The sequence below is a fragment of the Macaca thibetana genome, chromosome 5 (assembly GCF_024542745.1).
Source record: "Macaca thibetana thibetana isolate TM-01 chromosome 5, ASM2454274v1, whole genome shotgun sequence".
NCBI classification, from domain to species: Eukaryota; Metazoa; Chordata; class Mammalia; order Primates; family Cercopithecidae; genus Macaca; species Macaca thibetana.
This window is the reverse complement of record NC_065582.1, coordinates 101090147-101108909: the sequence shown is the minus strand read 5'-3', so window position 1 is coordinate 101108909 and position 18763 is coordinate 101090147. Positions and strand designations below refer to the sequence as shown.

At 38.7% G+C, this 18763-nt stretch overlaps 2 protein-coding genes across 4 annotated transcripts in view; both read left to right on the top strand.

Annotated features, from left to right (window-relative positions):
* The window catches only part of SPP1 (secreted phosphoprotein 1), an 899378-nt gene that overhangs the window by 753126 nt on the left and 127489 nt on the right, over positions 1–18763 (top strand). The window lies entirely within an intron of this gene.
* Positions 3360–17973, top strand: MEPE (matrix extracellular phosphoglycoprotein). The gene is made up of 5 exons (XM_050790469.1): positions 3360–3504; positions 5175–5240; positions 9097–9150; positions 10600–10692; positions 16137–17973. The coding sequence occupies exons 2-5, from the start codon at positions 5187–5189 to the stop codon at positions 17601–17603; spliced, it is 1668 nt and encodes a 555-aa protein (XP_050646426.1). The 5' UTR covers positions 3360–3504; positions 5175–5186; the 3' UTR covers positions 17604–17973.

Below are 18763 nucleotides of genomic sequence, written 5' to 3'. Positions count from 1 at the left end.
AATAAAAAACTGAACATTTCCTAAGGCACATATCAAGTGCTTGCTCTTTAACTGGATCATTCAAAATATAAAGTTAATGTTATGAAACAGTGTAACAGCTTAAAAAACTGCATTATATACACATTATTATAGAAATTCCTGAATTATTTATTACTTTAATAGCATATCCAAAGTTGAAAATGAGCGTTTTTGTGGATTTCACTTGTCTTCCATTTAGAAAGCTCTGTATTTCCATTCTGTCTCATAACTGGCTGAACACTCTTTGTTGCCTACTTTCCTTGACTTCCATTTCCTTGTTAGCTCCTTTCTATATCACCTAAATCCTCTTTTTTTTTTTTTTTTTTTTTGGACTTTGCTGAAATTCTGGTCATGGATTCTCTGTGCTCCTTATTTTCAGTTGGAGAAACTGAGGCACAGAAAAGTTCAAATTAGTTGTTTAATCAAGTTGCCACAGTAAACAAGTGGTAGAGTCAGGATATGAACTCAAGTGTATTTGCTTCCAAAGCTACTAGAGTTCAATGTTTCCACTGTCAATGACAATATTCAAATATTCTAAGATCTATGCTTGAACAGTTGTAAATCAATAGTGGCCCCACCCAATAGCTCAAACCTAGTCCTGGAAAATGTTCTTAAAAGCAGTTCTGTAAAAACAGAACTACCATTTGATCCAGCAATCCCGTTACTGGGTATATACCCAGAGGAATGTAACACATTCTACCATAAAGACGTATGCACATGGATGTTCATTGCAGCACTGTGAAAGACATGGAATCAACTTAAATGCTTACCAGTGACAGACTGGATAAAGAAAATGTGGTACGTATACACCATGGAATATTATACAGTCATAAAAAACAAAGAGAGCATGTCCTTTGTGGGAACATGGCTGGAGCTGGAGGCCATTATCCTCAGCAAACTAACACAGGAACAGAAAACCGAATACCACATGTTCTCACTTATAAATGGGAGCTAAATGATAAGAACTTATGAACACAAAGAAGGAAACAACACATAGTGGGGTCTATTTGAGGGTGGAGGGTGGGAAGAAGGAGAGGAGCAGAAAAGATAACTATTGGGTACCAAGCTTAATACCGGGGTGATGTAGTAATATGTACAACAAACCCCAGTGACATGTGTTTATCGATGTAACAAACCTTCACGTGTACCACCAAACCTAAATAAAAATTTTTATAAAAAGAAGACATGAGGTGAGGGACAGGAGGAAAAACAGCTCTGGACACTCAAAAGAGGAACTGCAGAGTTCAGATATGATAAAAAAAAAAAAAAAAAAAAAAAAAAGGAGAGAGAGAGAGAGAGTTAGCCTGACCTAGAAGAGGAACAAGTTTCTCAGGTAGAACTGACGAAAGACTGTTTTGTTTATGTTTTATGTTTTGGTTTTTGTCTATTTGGAGAGTTGAGAGAAATTGAGAGTTTACACTTAAACCTTATTATATATCATTTGTGTATTTAATATACAACTGTTAAAAGCATATTTCACTGTAGGAGAAGGTAGTTCTTATCACAAAGTATAGGTTGAATAACTCTTACATTTTTATTGATGCTTTAATATATAGTTGTAATGTCAATGACCTTTACAGGTATTATAATACTTTTAGATTAAGTGGAACCTCTCAAACTATTGCAACAATGATTTTGGTAGCCAGTTTGGGCAAAACAAGAGAGCAGGCAATCGCACTTGAAAGATTCATTCTATTATAGGTGTGTTACTTGTTTCATTAAGAAATTGAGTGTCCTAAATTGTCCATCTTATAAAATTGATGTCTAAATCCAAACTCACAATGTTTTCCTCAAAACCATTTTCTTCTGCATTTTTTCTAACATGAAGAAAAAAATCAACTTTATTCTTCCAGTTGCTCAGGACAAAAACCTTGGTGTCATCCTGATTCTTGATTATTTTCTCACAGGCCACATCTGGTACCTCAGCAAATCCTATTACCTTTTTTTCCCAAACTTCTTCAGAATATGACCAGGTCTCATTATCCCTTCTGCCGTGTTCAAGTTCAAGCCTCCATCATCTCTGGCTGGGATTATTGCAAGAGCTTCCTAACCATTCTCTCTGCCTTTTTCCTACTTCAGTCACTCCTCAATCATGCCGGTGTTTAAAACATCCAAGGACTTTTCTTCTTACTCATAGCAATGTCAAAAGCATTGCAATGACCTACAGGTCCTATACCATCTGCCATCTAATACCTTTCTGACCTCATTTGCTGCTATTCCCCTTGCTCAGTCTCTCTAACCAAAGTGGCCTCTTCTCTGCTCCTGGGACAAGCCACAGGGCTTTTATTTCTGGGGCACTGTTTTTCCTATTTCTTCTTCCTGGAACGGTCTTCCCATAGACAGTCATATAGCTGCAGGTTTATCTGAGTCTGTTCATGCTGCTACTACAGAATACCACAGACTGGGTAATTTACAAAAAACAGAAATTTATTTCACACAGTTCTGGAGGCTGGGAAATCCATGATCAAGAGGCCAGTATGTTCATTGTCTGGCGAGGGCTGTCTATCTCTTCTTCCAAGATGGCACATTGCTACTGCGTTTCCAGAGGGGACAAATGCTGTGTCCTCACATTGCAGACAAGCAGAAGGGCAAAAAGGGACTAGCTAGTTTCTTCTTGCCCTTTTATAAGGTCACTAATCCCATTCATAAGGGGTCTGTCCTCATGACTTAATTACCTTCTAAAGAGCCCATCTCTCAATACCATCACCTTGGGGTTTAAGTTCTAATATATGAATTTTGGAGGGACACGTACATTCAAACCACAGCAAGGTCTTTACTCAAAAGTTACCTTCTCATTGAGGCCGTCCCAGGACTTCCTATCTAAAATTTCAGCCCGGTGTCCCCACCCCCAATGCTTGTTCCTCCCCACAATATCTTTTCTCCGTAGACTTCATCTATGTCAGTATCTAATCTATTTAACTCATTTATCTTGTTTATTATCTGTCTCCCTTTTTGGATTCTAAGCTCCAGGAAGACAGGGATTTTTTTTTTTTTCTGTCTTGTTTTGTTCACTGTAGTTTCGCCAATGCCTGTCACATAGTAGGCACCTAAAACATTTTTGTTAAATGTTGCTGAATTTCATTTAGATAAAATTGACACCATAAACTTTCTACATAAAATGATAGCAAAAATGTTTTCCATTTCTAAGCTTGTTAGGTATTCAGTTGGTCCTAATTAGCAGTTCTGAAATCAATTTTGATTATCTGACAACATGATGTCCAAACTGAGGTATTTATATTTTCTGTTTATCCCACTTTCTGGAACATTTGATAGCAGCTCTCTACCACAAACACATTTTTAGATTAAAATTACTTCGCCCCCCTATGGTTATCTGTGGGCACTTGTAACAAATTGTTTGCTGGTGCTGAGTGAGCCAGTGCTGATTGGCCATTGGGAACTCGAACAAACTTTAAATTTCAGCAAAATGCTCAGAGACTGCTAATCCTGCAACAAGAAGCCAGGTATTCTGAAGGTAAAAGATACCAGGTAATTTGGCTTTCATGTTCTTGATAGCAAATAGCTTTATATCATAGTTGTTTACGTTTTTAAGATGCTTGCCACCCAAGTAGGTTTTTATTACCTTTGAAAATCTTCTCTGCTGAGCACAACTATGTATTATTTGGTGCTTTGCTTTATAAACTAGGAAATGTGTTACCATGCTCTAGAAATCATCAACTAAAATTGATGATCTGATAACAACTTTCTCCTTTTTTGTTATTAGCATTATCAAGATCCAGAGTAACTCAGACTTTAATTTTCCTCTATCCCTTCACTTAACAAACTGTAATCAGGAATATCTGATCTTATTCATACTTTGAAACCTCGTCTGTGTTGATATTTCTACTGATCAGCATTAAATCATTTCATAAATTACTTACGTTGTCCTGATCTATAAAATGCTTGGAAGGGTCAACTATAGTTAGAATTTAGATCCACTAATTTAGAAAAACATAGCCTAGGATTTTAGAATATATTTAATAGCTATATTTATTTCTCCAAATACCAGATTTTCCTTGAGATGTTTAAAGATTGCAAGAATATTTAGATTATTTTTTCCCATAAAAATATTTTTTCTTCATGAAATCTCAAAGTGGTATAAATTTACTGTTTTCATAATATAATAATAAGATCAATAGTCCAAAGACATGTTGACATTTTTCCAGTCTAATGGCTACCTAAGTGAGCTCACTAGTTCCTGTTGGTATATTTACCAAAACATAAACAAATACCTTTGTTTGTAACTAAATGTTAGTATTTTGAACATCATTTTGTTGAGCCCAATATAAGCCTTTAAGTCAACTGCACATGGATTTTTCTGTAATGAGATAAAAGAATAGAAAGTTATTTAAGGCGGCAGACAGTCTTGATTAAGAAAACTGGGTCTATAGCCACATTGCCTGGATACTAATCCCAGTTCTGCCCCTTAGTATTTGTGAGTTATAAGGCAAGTTATTTGATCTTTTTGTGTCTATTTCCTAATCTATACAACAGGCATAGTAACGCCACCTAACTTGTAGGGTGGTTGTGAGGCTCAAATAATTGAATGCATGCAAAATTCTTAGACCCAGTGCTTAGCTCATTTTAGTATTCAATAAATGTTAGCTATTAATGTCAGTGTTGCAAAAATTAGTTCACTCTCCAGCCCATGAATGGCTACTAATTCAGACACATTGCTAATGAACATGAGACACAGATTAGGGTACCAGCCCGGAGGGAGATAAGCTTTCCCCACAGTGCAATCTGCTGCCCTGACAGACTTAGAGTGTGTTATGGGCTGCTGCATCAACTTAATGTCATTTTGAATTATGCAAATAATTAAACAATCTCTTTCTAAAGACAAGAGGAAGAAGAGCTGATGATACAGCAAATAAATGTGTCTATAAAATATATTTCTATCAACTGACTTTACTGTTTTAATGATATTGAATAATTTTCATTTTCACATTGGAATAACTTGACATATGAAAGCTCCTAGATTAAAATGTCCACACTCGGGTATAAGTAAATTATACATGGTCTATACACACACATACACAAAAAGAAATGAACTGCCAAGGGGAAGGGTGTTTATATATTCCTATGTGTTTTATCTCTTCTTACGGCCGCAGTTTATAACTGGCAATGCTTTGTGGTAAGATATTGTTGTCTTTTCACAGAGATTCTCAAAGATGCGAGTTTTCTGTGTGGGACTACTCTTTTTGAGTGTGACCTGGGCAGCACCAGTAAGCATTTACAAATTCAATTATGTTTCAGATAATCTCTTGTTCTCTTCGTTTGTTTTTCTTTCAAGCAATGTTTATTTAAATTAGTAGTATCTACCTAATTCACTTATTTTAAAAAGTACCAAGCAAACAGAAAGCATCCAGCACTTAACACACTTAACCAAGGAGGTTCTCAATAAACGTGTGCTGAACTATGAGATCTCACAACGTTGCCTTTTAAGGAACACCAAAACCAGATTTTTTGAGAAAACCAGGAGGCAGCCACAGCATTTCAAATCCGCTGATACTAATGAGTGATACTCAAAGACTCAAACTATAACATGGCAAAATAACCTTTTAATATTTTCCTGAAAACTTAAAGAATTTGACACGAATGTTTTAAAGCTAACCAACTAGATTTAGCAGATAGATAAAAATACAAAGAGACAAGAACTCTTCTGTATTTCTTGCAACACCCCAATACTGTGGGATCCTAGTCGTGATTTTTCTCTTCATCAGTGAGGCTACAGATGGGATGTAGTACCCCCAAGCTTAGCCCAAATCAAGCTCCTACTTCCCTGTGTGTCTTTTCTTCCCTCTGACTCACCCAGTTGAATATTCAGGATGTGACCAAATTATCTTGTGAAAATGCTGAGTGTTAGTTATTTTCTGCAATGCAGACACAGTGCTAATTAGATAATGTCTGAGCAGCATCCTAACTTATCAGAACAACCTTTTTGGTTGGAGAACCATGGAAACAAATTGTCATCCCATTGCCAGTCATACTTATATATATAGGTCCTGAGTGACTGGGTGACTAGTAGGGTAACCAGGCTGATGAGGATGACCAGGCAGCCGAGGGCCACATGAAAGGCAGTGAAAGTTGGGGAAATGTGTTCCCTTCTCCACACACTCTGTGCAACAAGGGTGTGCAGTACAGTCCTGTGGGGCCTGTACTGCTCACAACACGCATTTGTGAGGCCCCAGGCACAGACCTCACTCAATCAAGGCCTAGAGGCTCAGGTGTCTCTCCCACCTCTCACGGTGGAAGAATGAGTCTTGCTGTCCCAGCTCAAGTCAGCCAGCTGAAGACTCTATTTTGAGCAACGTATTCCAAGAAACAGCTGGAGTGGGGCTTTCTCATCATTTTCCAGTAAATGTGCTATGTCAACATCGATTCAGTGACCACTGATCAGAAGAGGACGCCAGCTTTCCTCCCCAGAGGCAGACAGTGCCACCTCCGTTACAGGGCCACATTCAAGCCCAAGATATCTGCCTGAGGGTATAGTGGGGAGAAGGGAGGGATGCGTATTTCAAATGAAAGCAGCTCAGCAAGGATGCAGAGGCAATATTTGTAACTGCGAATCATTAAATATGATGTTTTCTTCCAGGTATAAAGATGCCATTTTAGTAATTACCTAAATTTTTAAATGATAGATTGGTGGCTTAAGAAACTAGTATATACTCAGTCACTTGCATACGTCTTGGAATTACAAGCCAAATTCTAAAAGATTTTTAAAAGGAAGAAAATGAATGTTTATTAGGCTATGCAATTCAGTTAATATTCATCAACATGCAGTTAGACTAGAAAGACTTTGTTGTAAGTCACAGTAAATCAAAACTGTACCTAGGTACTCTATATTGTCAAGTAGGTTTCTAACCCGTATGTGTGTGTGTGTTCTGTAAGAAGATCCCTGATACCCCATACTATGATTTCTTTCTTTTGCTTAGTATCTGCCCATCTCATTTTTATGCTTTCTTCTTCCTATAGTCCAATTTCCAGAACTGTTTGCACTGTTTTTATATTTTTGAAGAGTGATATAATGGTCCAAATTTATATTCACAAGATTATATAAGAATCAACATAAGAAATGCAATAAAGGATAAAACTATAAAATATGCCTTGAAGATAATTAATATAAAGTTTAGGAACATTTCCTCTTATTACTAAATGCTTTTTCGTATTTAGTCATTTAAAAATTTATTATTTTAACCCCAGGACTTTGAGGCAGAAGATTTAAATCAAAATATCTTCTCTACTTCTACTGCAACCACCAACTGTATGAGTGTGGACAATTCTGTTTCTTCCACTGCTTATCTTATAAGGGTTACTTTGGGACTCAAATGAGATTATGTGTACAAAAGCAATTTACAAACTATAAAGTGTCCTATAAATAGAAGGTGTTATTGATAAACTATTGTTATTTTCTAGAATGGAATAGAATATTAGCCTGCTATGCCTTGGAGTCCAGCCATGGAGGTGCTTTCTAAACTTCTGAGTTTTGTATTTTGAAGATGATTTTATCCGCTAGAGTCCAGTCCGGAAAACAAAATCCACTACAGAGAGCTCAGTAAAGGGGCTGTCTAAGGGAAACTAGCTATAAAGTATAAGGAAGAAGAGAAAGGCCAACCAAGGGTGGTGAGACCACCCAAGGATCAAAGTTACCACCACCCTTAGGGCTGAAGGGGAAAAAAAAAAGGTGCTGCTCCTAGGCCCCTGGGTGGGGGAACTAGGACCACAAAGGAGATGTACCCGGTTCTAGAGATGCAGCCCCAAAAAGAAAGAGCAAAGAAGGACATACCCTGGCTTCTCTCTCCTTCTACCCCTCAGTCTCATGCCAGGCCTCCTTCACCCAAACCCGGTCTGAACACAGAGGACAAATGAGTTTGGGAAATGAAGGAATCAGTTCAGATTGAGCTGGAGATTTAAAGGCGCTTAGAGCAAGCCTGGACATTCCCAATATCTTAGTGCAAGGAACAACCTGTCTGTATTAAACAAAATATAGAAACTTACAGCTTCTTCAGGAAGAACACTTTCCAGGTAAATATGACGGCTGGCCTAGGTGGCCCTCTTTCTGTTTATCTCTTTATTCAATCTTTCCCTTAAGGGGTTCTCTCTTTTATACGATTGATCCACCGTGATGCCTGCTTCCACTGTAGCACACCCATTCAAACACGACCCAGTCCGCCCACTGGTTCCCGGTGCCACATCTGAGATAGGCTAGGAGTTTCTGAAAGAAAGAGGTAAATGAAAAATACTGAGAATTAAAGAACTGTTACATCTATTCCTTTCATAAAACACTTGCTCCCAGATTTATGGTTCCTGTTCTGCATGCTTTCCTGTGGTATACAAACTTTAGCCCAAAGGCCTGGGACAAACTGCCAGGGTCTATTCTTTCTTCATTTCTGCCCTTTCTGCGCTTCAATAGCTACCCTTCACCCTATGCTACCCTCAAGAAATTTTGACACTTTATGTCAAACCAAGAAAAAGAATTTGTCCTAATTTGCTGGCCACCTCCATTTTTCCTTCTCAGAATGAAACATCTGGCAGCAATAAGGTTTTATTCTTAGGTGTGATCCTACCCCTCATGTGAACAGCTATGGTTTGACTCTCCCTGGGCCATCAACAGCCTCATACCTTAATTCAATATTACAATTACTCAACTTATATAATTGATGCACACATATAATTTAAATCGTCAAACTCTGATTTTAGTTCACTTATATTTAACAACTCCCAGTTTGCCAGTGAAAACTTCTTTTTCAGTGGATTCCGATGGCAGCCAAGCTCCTTCATCTGGGGTGCCATCCCTCCCTTCTCCCCCAGCACACCCACTTAGCGGTTGTCTGAGCTTGAATCCAGTTCTGTAGTGGAGAAGGCATTGTCTCCCTCTGGGGGCAGAAAGTTGGCACTGTCTTTCGTAATACTGAAACAAATACTAACAAGATGAATGTGTCAATCTTCTTTTGGTTAGAATGATTTTCCACATTGAATAATATAACCCAGTGAGAGAAAAATAAATGAAACGTTTGTTTAATGAAGTTAATGAAATAGAATGTTCTAGTGGGTGAAGTTTTGTTTCTTGTTTCCTTTCAGACATTTCAACCACAGACTGAGAAAACTAAGCAAAGTTGTGTGGAAGAGCAGAGGGTAAACAGAATTCATCTTCTCAAATAACTCTATTTTGGCTCTGTAAAGAAAAAGTCAGTGAGAGAAAAGTGTAACTGTCAAAATAGTCTTGGGTACTTTGAATGGAAGTGCAAAATTATACAACATAATATTGGCACTTTCTAGTCAATCAGGTATTAAAATTCACACACCATGTGTGACAGAAAAGAGGAAAACATTGTGAATAGAGATTTATTTCTCTCCAATGTGATTTCTTCCTTCAAATGAAACAATGCTTTGCCAGGCAACCTTCTCAGGGCTAAGTGAGTAAGAATTTGGGAACCTGCTACTAGCAAACAATATTTTCCCACACATGCACCTGACAAACACTTGGCTCTCAGAATGATAAATAAGGGAGTAAAGGGGAAGGTAGCTATCAGGTTTTAATGAGGAATTCTATGTCCATGGAGTCAGCTTTCCATATGCAAACAGTTAAAAGAATCCTCCCCGCTTTGCATGCCACCAAATTGCAGCTTACTTCTGCCTATCACAGAAAATTATGTTCTAAGAACTAACAATCTTCTGTACTTTATCTCAGCTGAAAATTACAAAGGCCAACATTGCCAGCTTAAGAGCCTGAATGTTCATGCTGTGAGTTTTGCCAATTAGACATCAGACATGAATATTGTAAATCCTGCCTTTCTCCCGGTCCTCTCACCCCCTCCCACCTGAAAATATTTCCACATGCTCCAATTCCATAGAAATTTGGTAATAAAATCCATCCACCCTAGGACAGAAAGCAGTTGACAGGCCCTTCGGGAAAACGGATTTAGAGTTATGTAGTCCATCAGTGACAGATTGGATTAAGAAAATGTGGCACATATACACCATGGAATACTATGCAGCCATAAAAAAGGATGAGTTTGAGTCCTTTGTAGGGACTTGGATGCAGCTGGAATCCATCATTCTTAGCAAACTATCACAAGAACAGAAAACCAAACACCGCATGTTCTCACTCATAGGTGGGAACTGAACAATGAGATCACTCGGACTCAGGAAGGGGAACATCACACACCGGGGCCTATCATGGGGAGGGGGGAGGGGGGAGGGATTGCATTGGGAGTTATACCTGATGTAAATGACGAGTTGATGGGTGCAGCACAGCAACATGGCACAAGTATACATATGTAACAAACCTGCACGTTATGCACATGTACCCTACAACTTAAAGTATAATAATAATAAATAAATAAATAAATAAAAAAAAAAAAAAAAAAAAAAAAAAAAAAAAAAAGAGAGAAGGAACAAGTTGCTGTCTTCGGGAGCTGGCTGACACACACCCTCCTGTGGTTATAAGAAGTACTACCATTTGTCAGAGGCAGAATTCAGCTTCACCCAAGTTTTAAAGTTTCTCATAGGATTAAAAAGAGAGCTCAAAAATTTCTTTGTAAGAGATAAAATGTGCCTTAATATAATGTCGTGTTTTTGTAGATAACATACAAGGGTCACCATGAGAAACATGGACATTATGTTTTTAAGTGTGTTTACATGTCACCTGGGAAGAAAAATCAAACTGATGTAAAGGTAAGCTGAATCTCTGAATGACCATTCTTAGCATGACTAAACTCTGGACTAGCCCTAGAGGAAAATGTAGGGGAGGCGAAGTTTACTTTTGCTTGCTCTGGGATTTCTGTCTTAAGGTTGGCACTTTTTGTCCCTTCCCTCACTCCCCGGGCTCCTCAAGCCTCTCTACTACAAAACTCTGGGTCCCAGAATCTTCCTGATCCCCAACCCATGCCTTGGCCCACATCTCGCTCTGCTTCAGGACCTGCGGCTGCAGGTGTGATACTCATGGACCCCAGGTGCCCATGGGCTGCTGTGTTATTGCTTCTAAGTAACATTTGGTGTTTTATAAGGAAGTTTTCTTGACATATTCTACCATACGCTCTGACGGTGGGGATCTCAGCAGAGAACGGCTAAGAGGAGAAACCATTTTGGCCTAATGAGTGATACATTTTACTGTCTCTTAAATTCATTCCATGGGTAACTCCATCTGTGTTGGGTTGCTCAGAAGTAAAAGAATGAGGCCCTTGTCACTGCAATGACAATAATTCTTTTCACTCAGTCCCTTCTTGTAGATTCATTGGCCAAAGGGCTGGAAATAGCTTGAAATACCATCAGTAAAAGGGCTATTGACTTTTTCCAAATCTGGTTTTATTCCCCATGGAAGCAATAGTTTGTTTCCCTTCAGAATGTTATTTTCTTCTGCCATCAATATCCTTTAGATGACATCTCTAAGACTACATCTAACTGTAAATAAGTTAAAACATATCCATTTGACAAATACATGTGGAGTTCTTAACTAGTGTGTAAGATACTATGTGAGATAAAACGACTGAGAAACAAATTCTTTCTCTCCAGGATCTTAGAGTTAGAAAAGAAACAAAAGGCGCTTACAGAAATTATTGTGAAACACGACAGAATGTGGGAGGTGCTATGTGAGTAGTATCCAGAAGAGAAAAAAAGATCATGCTTTAGGGGCTTGGAGTAGAAAAAAATTAGTTCCTAGCCTCTAGTGTTCATAATGGAAACAATTGCACTGGGCCATGGAGGATGAGTAGGATTTGAGCAAACAGAAGTGAGGCCATTCTCCACGAAAAAACTCATAGGAATCAAAGCATGGAGACCGAAAAGCAGAGCATAGAGAAGCAGTCAGCCAACTGGTACATGGATCACCGAACAGTCAGAAATCATTTAACACAAGCAAATGTAAGAAAAGTTTCTTTCTATTTTTTGATATTTTCTTCAATGCAAAAATAGCCATCATAGACCACAGGTTAAAAGTTGTTTCATGTTTTCATTTATAAAATTATCCTATTCAGTCTTCTAATAAAATGCACACAATTCATTAGTGTATATGTTACTTTTTTTAAAAGCAGAAAAGCACCAAAAATAAAACATAACTTCCCACTTCAGACAAGAGAGAGAAAAAATTAGGAAGAGATTACTATAACCTACTGATTTTAGATTTAGTGTTTAACTCAAAAGGTTATATTAGTAATGAGTAAACAGCAATGAACTTGATTGCAAAGGAAAACATAAATGTCCAAGTAAAACTTTCTGAGACTCAATTACTCAAGACAAATATTTAAAATACTTTTTGTTTAGTGATATATTACAAAGTTTATTTCTATTTTTTTCTCATGGCAAAATCTTATTTCAGAATATACCCACCAATATTAAAAAAAATTAATGAACAATAATGCCATAACTTTTACAAATAAGTAATTTCAAATTATATTTTACAAATATTACACATTGGCACTTTTGCAGACCACATATTAGCCAGCTTCTTAAAAGTACAGGGCACTTCTAAAAGCCATTTTTATTTTGAGATTCAAATGTTAGCTGATTCAACAATTTCCCCACTACTTCCAACGGTTAATAAGATACATGTATAAAAGCAGACAGTCCTCCAAGCAGAACAGTACCTCTGTTTGGGAGCAAAAAGAGAGAGAGAGTCCAATCAAAATCTATTTCAGATAACATCCCATCAACGGCTACAAGCTTGCAGAACACACAGCCTGAGGGTGACAATTGGCCAATACGGGAGCGGGGGATCCAGAGTTTTTCCATCTTCATCTGCCTCTACAACCAATATTAGAGAAGTCCAGAGACTGGGAGAACCTCTGTGCATCCAGTAATCACATGACTATCATTAATATTATCTAGGAAAGAAACTATCATTCATTAAAGGGCTATGCCCAGTTCTGTATGCTTTACATGCATTATTTAATAAAAATCATTTAATTCTTCCCAAAATATTGAAAGGTAGATATCATTTTTATTTTACAGCTAAAAAAAGCTAAGGCTCAGAGAAGTGAAATAATGCTCCCAAGATCACACAGCCCATAAATGGCAGTGAGGCAACTCATTCTAATGCATGTGCTCTTTCCATAGCACAGCTACTTTCGTGAGCACTGGACTGAGGGATTAAGAAAGACAATTTGGCAATTCCTGCCTGCTATTTCACTCAACACATTCCCTATGATCCTGCGCGATCTCAGCTCACTGCAAGCTCCGCCTCCCGGGTTCACACCATTCTCCTGCCTCAGCCTCCTGCGTACCTGGGACTACTGGCACCCGCTACCGTGCTTGGCTAATTTTTTTGTATTTTTTTTTAGTAGAGATGGGGTTTCACCGTGTTGGCCAGGATGGTCTCGATCTCCTGACCTCATGATCCACCCACCTCAGCCTCCCAAAGTGCTGAGATTACAGGCGTGAGCCACCACCCCAGCCTGCATTTGGTTTTTCTATCTTCTTTGCTACCTTCCCTACACACTTGACCAAATACTGTGAGCTTCTGGCTGCATGCTTTTTCTCTCCATCAGGGAGCTCTCGTGTATTCTGACATCTTTAATGAACACATCTAAGATGTCCACATGCTTGACAAGAGCCAACAAATTGAAGTGGTGGTCAAAAAGACAGCACAAAATTAAGCTGTTATTAGTAAAAATAGGGCTGTGGTCAAGGCAAGGAAGCGGATGAATTCCCGATGCTTGGGGCTGATCAGGTCCCATCAGAGTCAAGGTCTGATTTGGGATCGCACAAACAAAAGGGAATTCATCATCAGGTGATGGGTCTGAATGGAGTCACCTAGCACAAGAGGACTGTAGTGTCAACCTGGAGAAGAGAAAGCCGCCAGTGAGTTCGAAGGAAAACTAGACTTTTTCAAATGTTGGGAGGGTTTCATAGGAAAGAGAAAATAAACTTATTAGGTGTTGCATCAGGAAAAATGGATACTAGTTTCAAGTTAAAAATTTATTGAAAAAATTACAACTATATATAAGTGAAACAATAGAATCTGAAAAGTAATAAACAATTAGCCTGTAAGATGTTCAAGGAAAGAAGAGTTGACCATAGGCTATGAAAACTGGGAAGGACTTGTACTGGGACCCCCCAAGAACCTGTGATACCCAATTCTCTATCTCTAACTGTATATTGCTTTTTGAGCTCAGGTTCTATATTCCCTTAACATCAATATGTCTAACATTAAAGTCCTTGTCTTTTTCACCCTGTCTCCATTTTTACATGTTAACATTCCAGTCCATTTTAGTTATTAAGGCTTTTTCTGCTTGGGCACCAAAAGAAGGGTTTTTTTTTTCTTTGTAATGTTTTTCTTTGGTATAATCCTAATCCAAGTGATTACATCTCATTACTGGATACTACAAAAGCTTCCTACATGTTATTTCGTACCACTGTTCCTCCTAAATCCTTAATTTGTATTTTGTTAATCTCCTATGAACTTTCACTAGCTCTTCACACTCTACAAAATAAAACCAAATTCTTCACCCTGGCATTCCATCTTCTACAAGTCTCCGGCACTCTGTTTGTCTGTGCAGACCTAATTGGTTACAATGTCTCTGCCTCACAGACCAGCCCCCACCCTCCACACCCCTCAGGATCACTGCCTTTGCCAATGAATATCACCAGATATTGCTTAGAACATGTAGCACCCAGCCTAATTTTTTCCATGTTCCACTCTCTCAATAAATATCTCTTATGTTGATTTCATATTACTCATCAATTCAAAGGCCTATGTAGGGATGTTGTATATTCCAGCTCATCCTACAATTTGGAGGTGAAAAGAAAAAATGACATTTAGTCTGTCTATAATCGTTCTGTTGCTCAAGAGCTCCTCATGGAGGAGCAAGGGAATGTGCAGAAATTAAATTCAGTCTGTTTAAACTTAAGGTTATCTAATAATTAAAATAGTTTATTTAAATAAATCAGTCTCTTCAGTTAAAAATGCTCAGATCCTCACTCCCCCTCCTTCTCCCTCTAAGATGGCATCCAGGTGTGTGGCTTACACCATCCACTACATACCGTGCACCAAATGGACAACATGGCTTACACCATAGTGAAGAGGAAGACTTGGAATCTTCAGATATGCATGGGATAATGTTGCCTAACCACTTGAATGTGTCTTGCCCTGCTTCATTCTAAAATGAAGTTGTTGGCTACCATAGCTTAGGATTCAATCAGTGTAGCCTTGACTGGGGCCCAGTGGTGACTCAGTCTCTCTTAGCTCCCATGGGCAATTTAGACTTCTCTCTGTTTGAGTATGACTCACATTTGTCCCTAGTATGTACTCCATCTACGCTGCTCCTTTTAGACCCACTTCACTTCCTCTATGGCAACACTCTCTGGAAATCTCCAGACCAGATGCTCAGACACTTCTATATTTAGCCTATGCTGCAGAGAAATAGCGAGTGGCATAGGGTACAGTCAATCTCAGCTCTTTCTTCCTGACCGCATTGTTCTGCCAAGCTTACTGAAAGTTGACTGCACCCAAGGGTGATAAAACCCAGGATATGGAGCAGCATCTTCACAGATCCTGCCCCTTCCCCCACCAAAAAAAAGAATGAATTGAAATATAGATATATAAATACTTTATTCTCCTGCTCCGCTTTCTCTTTTTCATCCCATTATTCTCCCAGGGACTTTTCTTTTAAATGTCAGAAGATTCTTCTATTTGCAGATTTTCTGTTTAAAAAGAAGCAAGAAAGAAAGGAAAGAAAAAGCAAACACTCTTTCTTTTAGGCAGATGAATACCTCTGATGATCAGATTGAAGGAAAGAAAAGAGAGAGAGAGAGAACTAATTTTAATATATGAAATCCATTTTGCTTGCAATGACTCACTATTCCCACTCTGTAGGCTTAATCATATTATGTCTCAATTGTGTCCTGCTTCCAAACAATTGAATATGCCACTTATTCTTAAAATATTCTCACAATTTCCCTTCTGCATATTTGAATATTACCCGTTTTTCAAGCCTAGTTCATTCTTCTTTCTCCATGAAACCTGATTTGACCATTCTAGAATGACCTCTACCAGTAAACCTCTGTTGAGTTAATAGATCCTTTTTATTAAATATCTGGTGGATGGTTTTTATATTGCCTAAGAATTATTATATTTTTAAAATTTTACATGAAATAATCACTTCGTATTGAAAATTGTATTTTAGCAGGAAGAGAAAAACAAAGGCAATATTGGTCTTCACCATTTGGGCAAGAGAAGATATCAAGAGCTATCATCTAAAGAAAATATTGTCCAGGAAAGAAAGAAAGATTTGTCCCTTTCTGAAGCCAGTGAGAATAACGGAAGTAGTAAATCTCAAAATTATTTCACAAATAGACAGAGACTGAATAAAGAATATAGTATCAGTAACAAAGAGAATATTCACAATGGCCTGAGGATGTCAATTTATCCTAAGTCAACTGGGAATAAACAGTTTGCGGATGGAGATGATGCTATCAGCAAACTACATGACCAAGAAGAATATGGCGCAGCTCTCATCAGAAATAACATGCAACATATAGTGGGGCCAGTGACTGCAATTAAACTCCTGGGGGAAGAAAACAAACAGAGCAAACCTAAGAACGTTCTAAACAAAATTCCAGCAAGTATGAACTATGCTAAAGCACACTCGAAGGATAAAAAGAAGCCTCAAAGAGATTCCCAAGTCCAGAAAGTTCCAGTAAAAAGCAAAAGCACCCATCGTACTCAACACAACATTGACTACCCAAAACATCTATCAAAAGTCAAAAAAATCCCCAGTGATTTTGAAGGCAGCGGTTACACAGATCTTCAAGAGAGAGGGGACAATGATATGTCTCCTTTCAGTGGGGACGGCCAACCTTTTAAGGACATTCCTGGTAAAGGAGAAGCTACTGGTCCTGACCTAGAAGGCAAAGATATTCAAACAGGGTTTGCAGGCCCAAGTGAAGCTGAGAGTACTAATCTTGACACAAAAGAGCCAGGTTATAATGAGATCCCAGAAAGAGAAGAAAATGGCGGAAATACCATTGGAACTGGGGATGAAACTGCGAAAGAGGCAGATGCTGTTGATGTCAGTCTTGTAGAGGGCAACAACGATATCATGGGTAGTACCAATTTTAAGGAACTCCCTGGAAGAGAAGGAAACAGAGTGGATGTTGGCGGCCAAAATGCTCACCAAGGGAAGGTTGAGTTTCATTACCCTCCTGCACCCTCAAAAGAGAAAAGAAAAGAAGGCAGTAGTGATGCAACTGAAAGTACCAATTATAATGAAATTCCTAAAAACGACAAAGGCAGTGCCAGAAAGGGTGTAGATGACTCTAATAGGAACCAAGCAATCTTACATGAAAAACAAAGGTTTCCTAGTAAGGGCAAAAGTCAGGGCCTGCCCATTCCTTCTCGTGGTCTTGATAATGAAATCAAAACCGAAATGGATTCCCTTAATGGCCCCAGTAATGAGAATATACCACACAGCAGAAAATATCATTATGTACCCCATAGACAAAATAATCCTACACGGAATAAGGGTATGCCACATGGGAAAGGCTCCTGGGGTAGACAACCGTATTCCAACAGGAGGCTTAGTTCCCGTAGAAGGGAGGACAGTAGTGAGTCATCTGACAGTGGCAGTTCAAGTGAGAGCGATGGTGACTAGTCCACCAGGAGTTCCTAGCTGGGTGACGGTCTGAAGACCTCATCACCTGTGAGTTGACGTACAGGAGAGCCACCTGACAGCTGACCAGGTGAAGAGAGGACAGGGTGAAGAAATGAGTGAGCCAAGAATCCTGGTCCCCTTGGGGGAATTTTTGCTATCTTAACAGTCACAGTATAAAATTCTATTAAAGCTATAATGTTTTTAAGAAAAAAAAAAATCATTACAGATTTATGAAATAGGTAACATTTGAGTAGGTGTCATTTAAAAATAGCTTGTGAATGTCACAAATGCCTTCTATGTTGTTTGCTCTGTAGACATGAAAATAAACAATATCTCTCGATGATAATTTGTATTAAGTGATCTATAAGAAGCTCTGTTGTCTGTGGTGCTTCATTTCAGAGGCAACAAGCTTAGCTCTGCCTCCAGCACAGGGAGTGCCTATGAAATTGATCCGCTGGGGAAATGTCAACTGTGTTCCTCCACCCTCTCTGCTTGAGCCAGCCTTTCCTTTCCCCTCTGACCTCCATTTGTGCTGATACAGAGATCCTACTTCATATCTTCTTCCACTCTTTCCTCTGGTGCACATGTTGCACATATTCTGCGGCAAATATTAGCTCCTGAAACAAATCTCCATGTTTTCATTTTTCTAAGTTCTACCTCCTTCCAGACAAAGAGGACTATAGGGTAGAGGGAGGGCAAGAGGGAGAATTTGAGGAGAAACACAAATGCAAAGCCAAAACAAAAACTTAGTTTGAGAAATATCATTCACTGGCTGATCCCAAATCATTTCCAGGCTATTTCTTTCTCTTGTCTTTCAGTGTAGAGGTTTTTCCAGCTATTAATGGCTTTGTGACACTGTTCTGGAAACTAGACGTAAGTCTCCTCGGTTAGGGAACGGGGAAGAGCTCTGGAAAGCTCTTGTGCCTCCTGATAAGAAGAATTTATATAGCTGGTATACCACCCTTTCTCCTTTCTTGCCCTTTTCTTGGCTTGACATGAACCTGATGCATGGAGGAGCAGTCATGTTGTGGCCATGAAGGAAAGGACAAAATAATCCTAGAGGAGCTACTGAACCAGCTCCATCATCAGCTTCCTGCCTCCAGAATCTTTGTCCTGTGAGAAAAAGAATGCTCTTTTTAAGTGACTGTTTGGAATTTTTG

What these genes read in the sequence shown, in the direction of transcription:
- MEPE (XM_050790469.1), top strand. Translation starts at nt 5,187, where the DNA reads ATGCGAGTTTTCTGTGTGGGACTACTCTTTTTGAGTGTGACCTGGGCA. An exon ending in GTGTGACCTGGGCAGCACCA is followed by an intron (nt 5,241 to 9,096) that starts GTAAGCATTTAC and finishes GTTTCCTTTCAG; the next exon opens with ACATTTCAACCACAGACTGA. An exon ending in GTTGTGTGGAAGAGCAGAGG is followed by an intron (nt 9,151 to 10,599) that starts GTAAACAGAATT and finishes GTGTTTTTGTAG; the next exon opens with ATAACATACAAGGGTCACCA.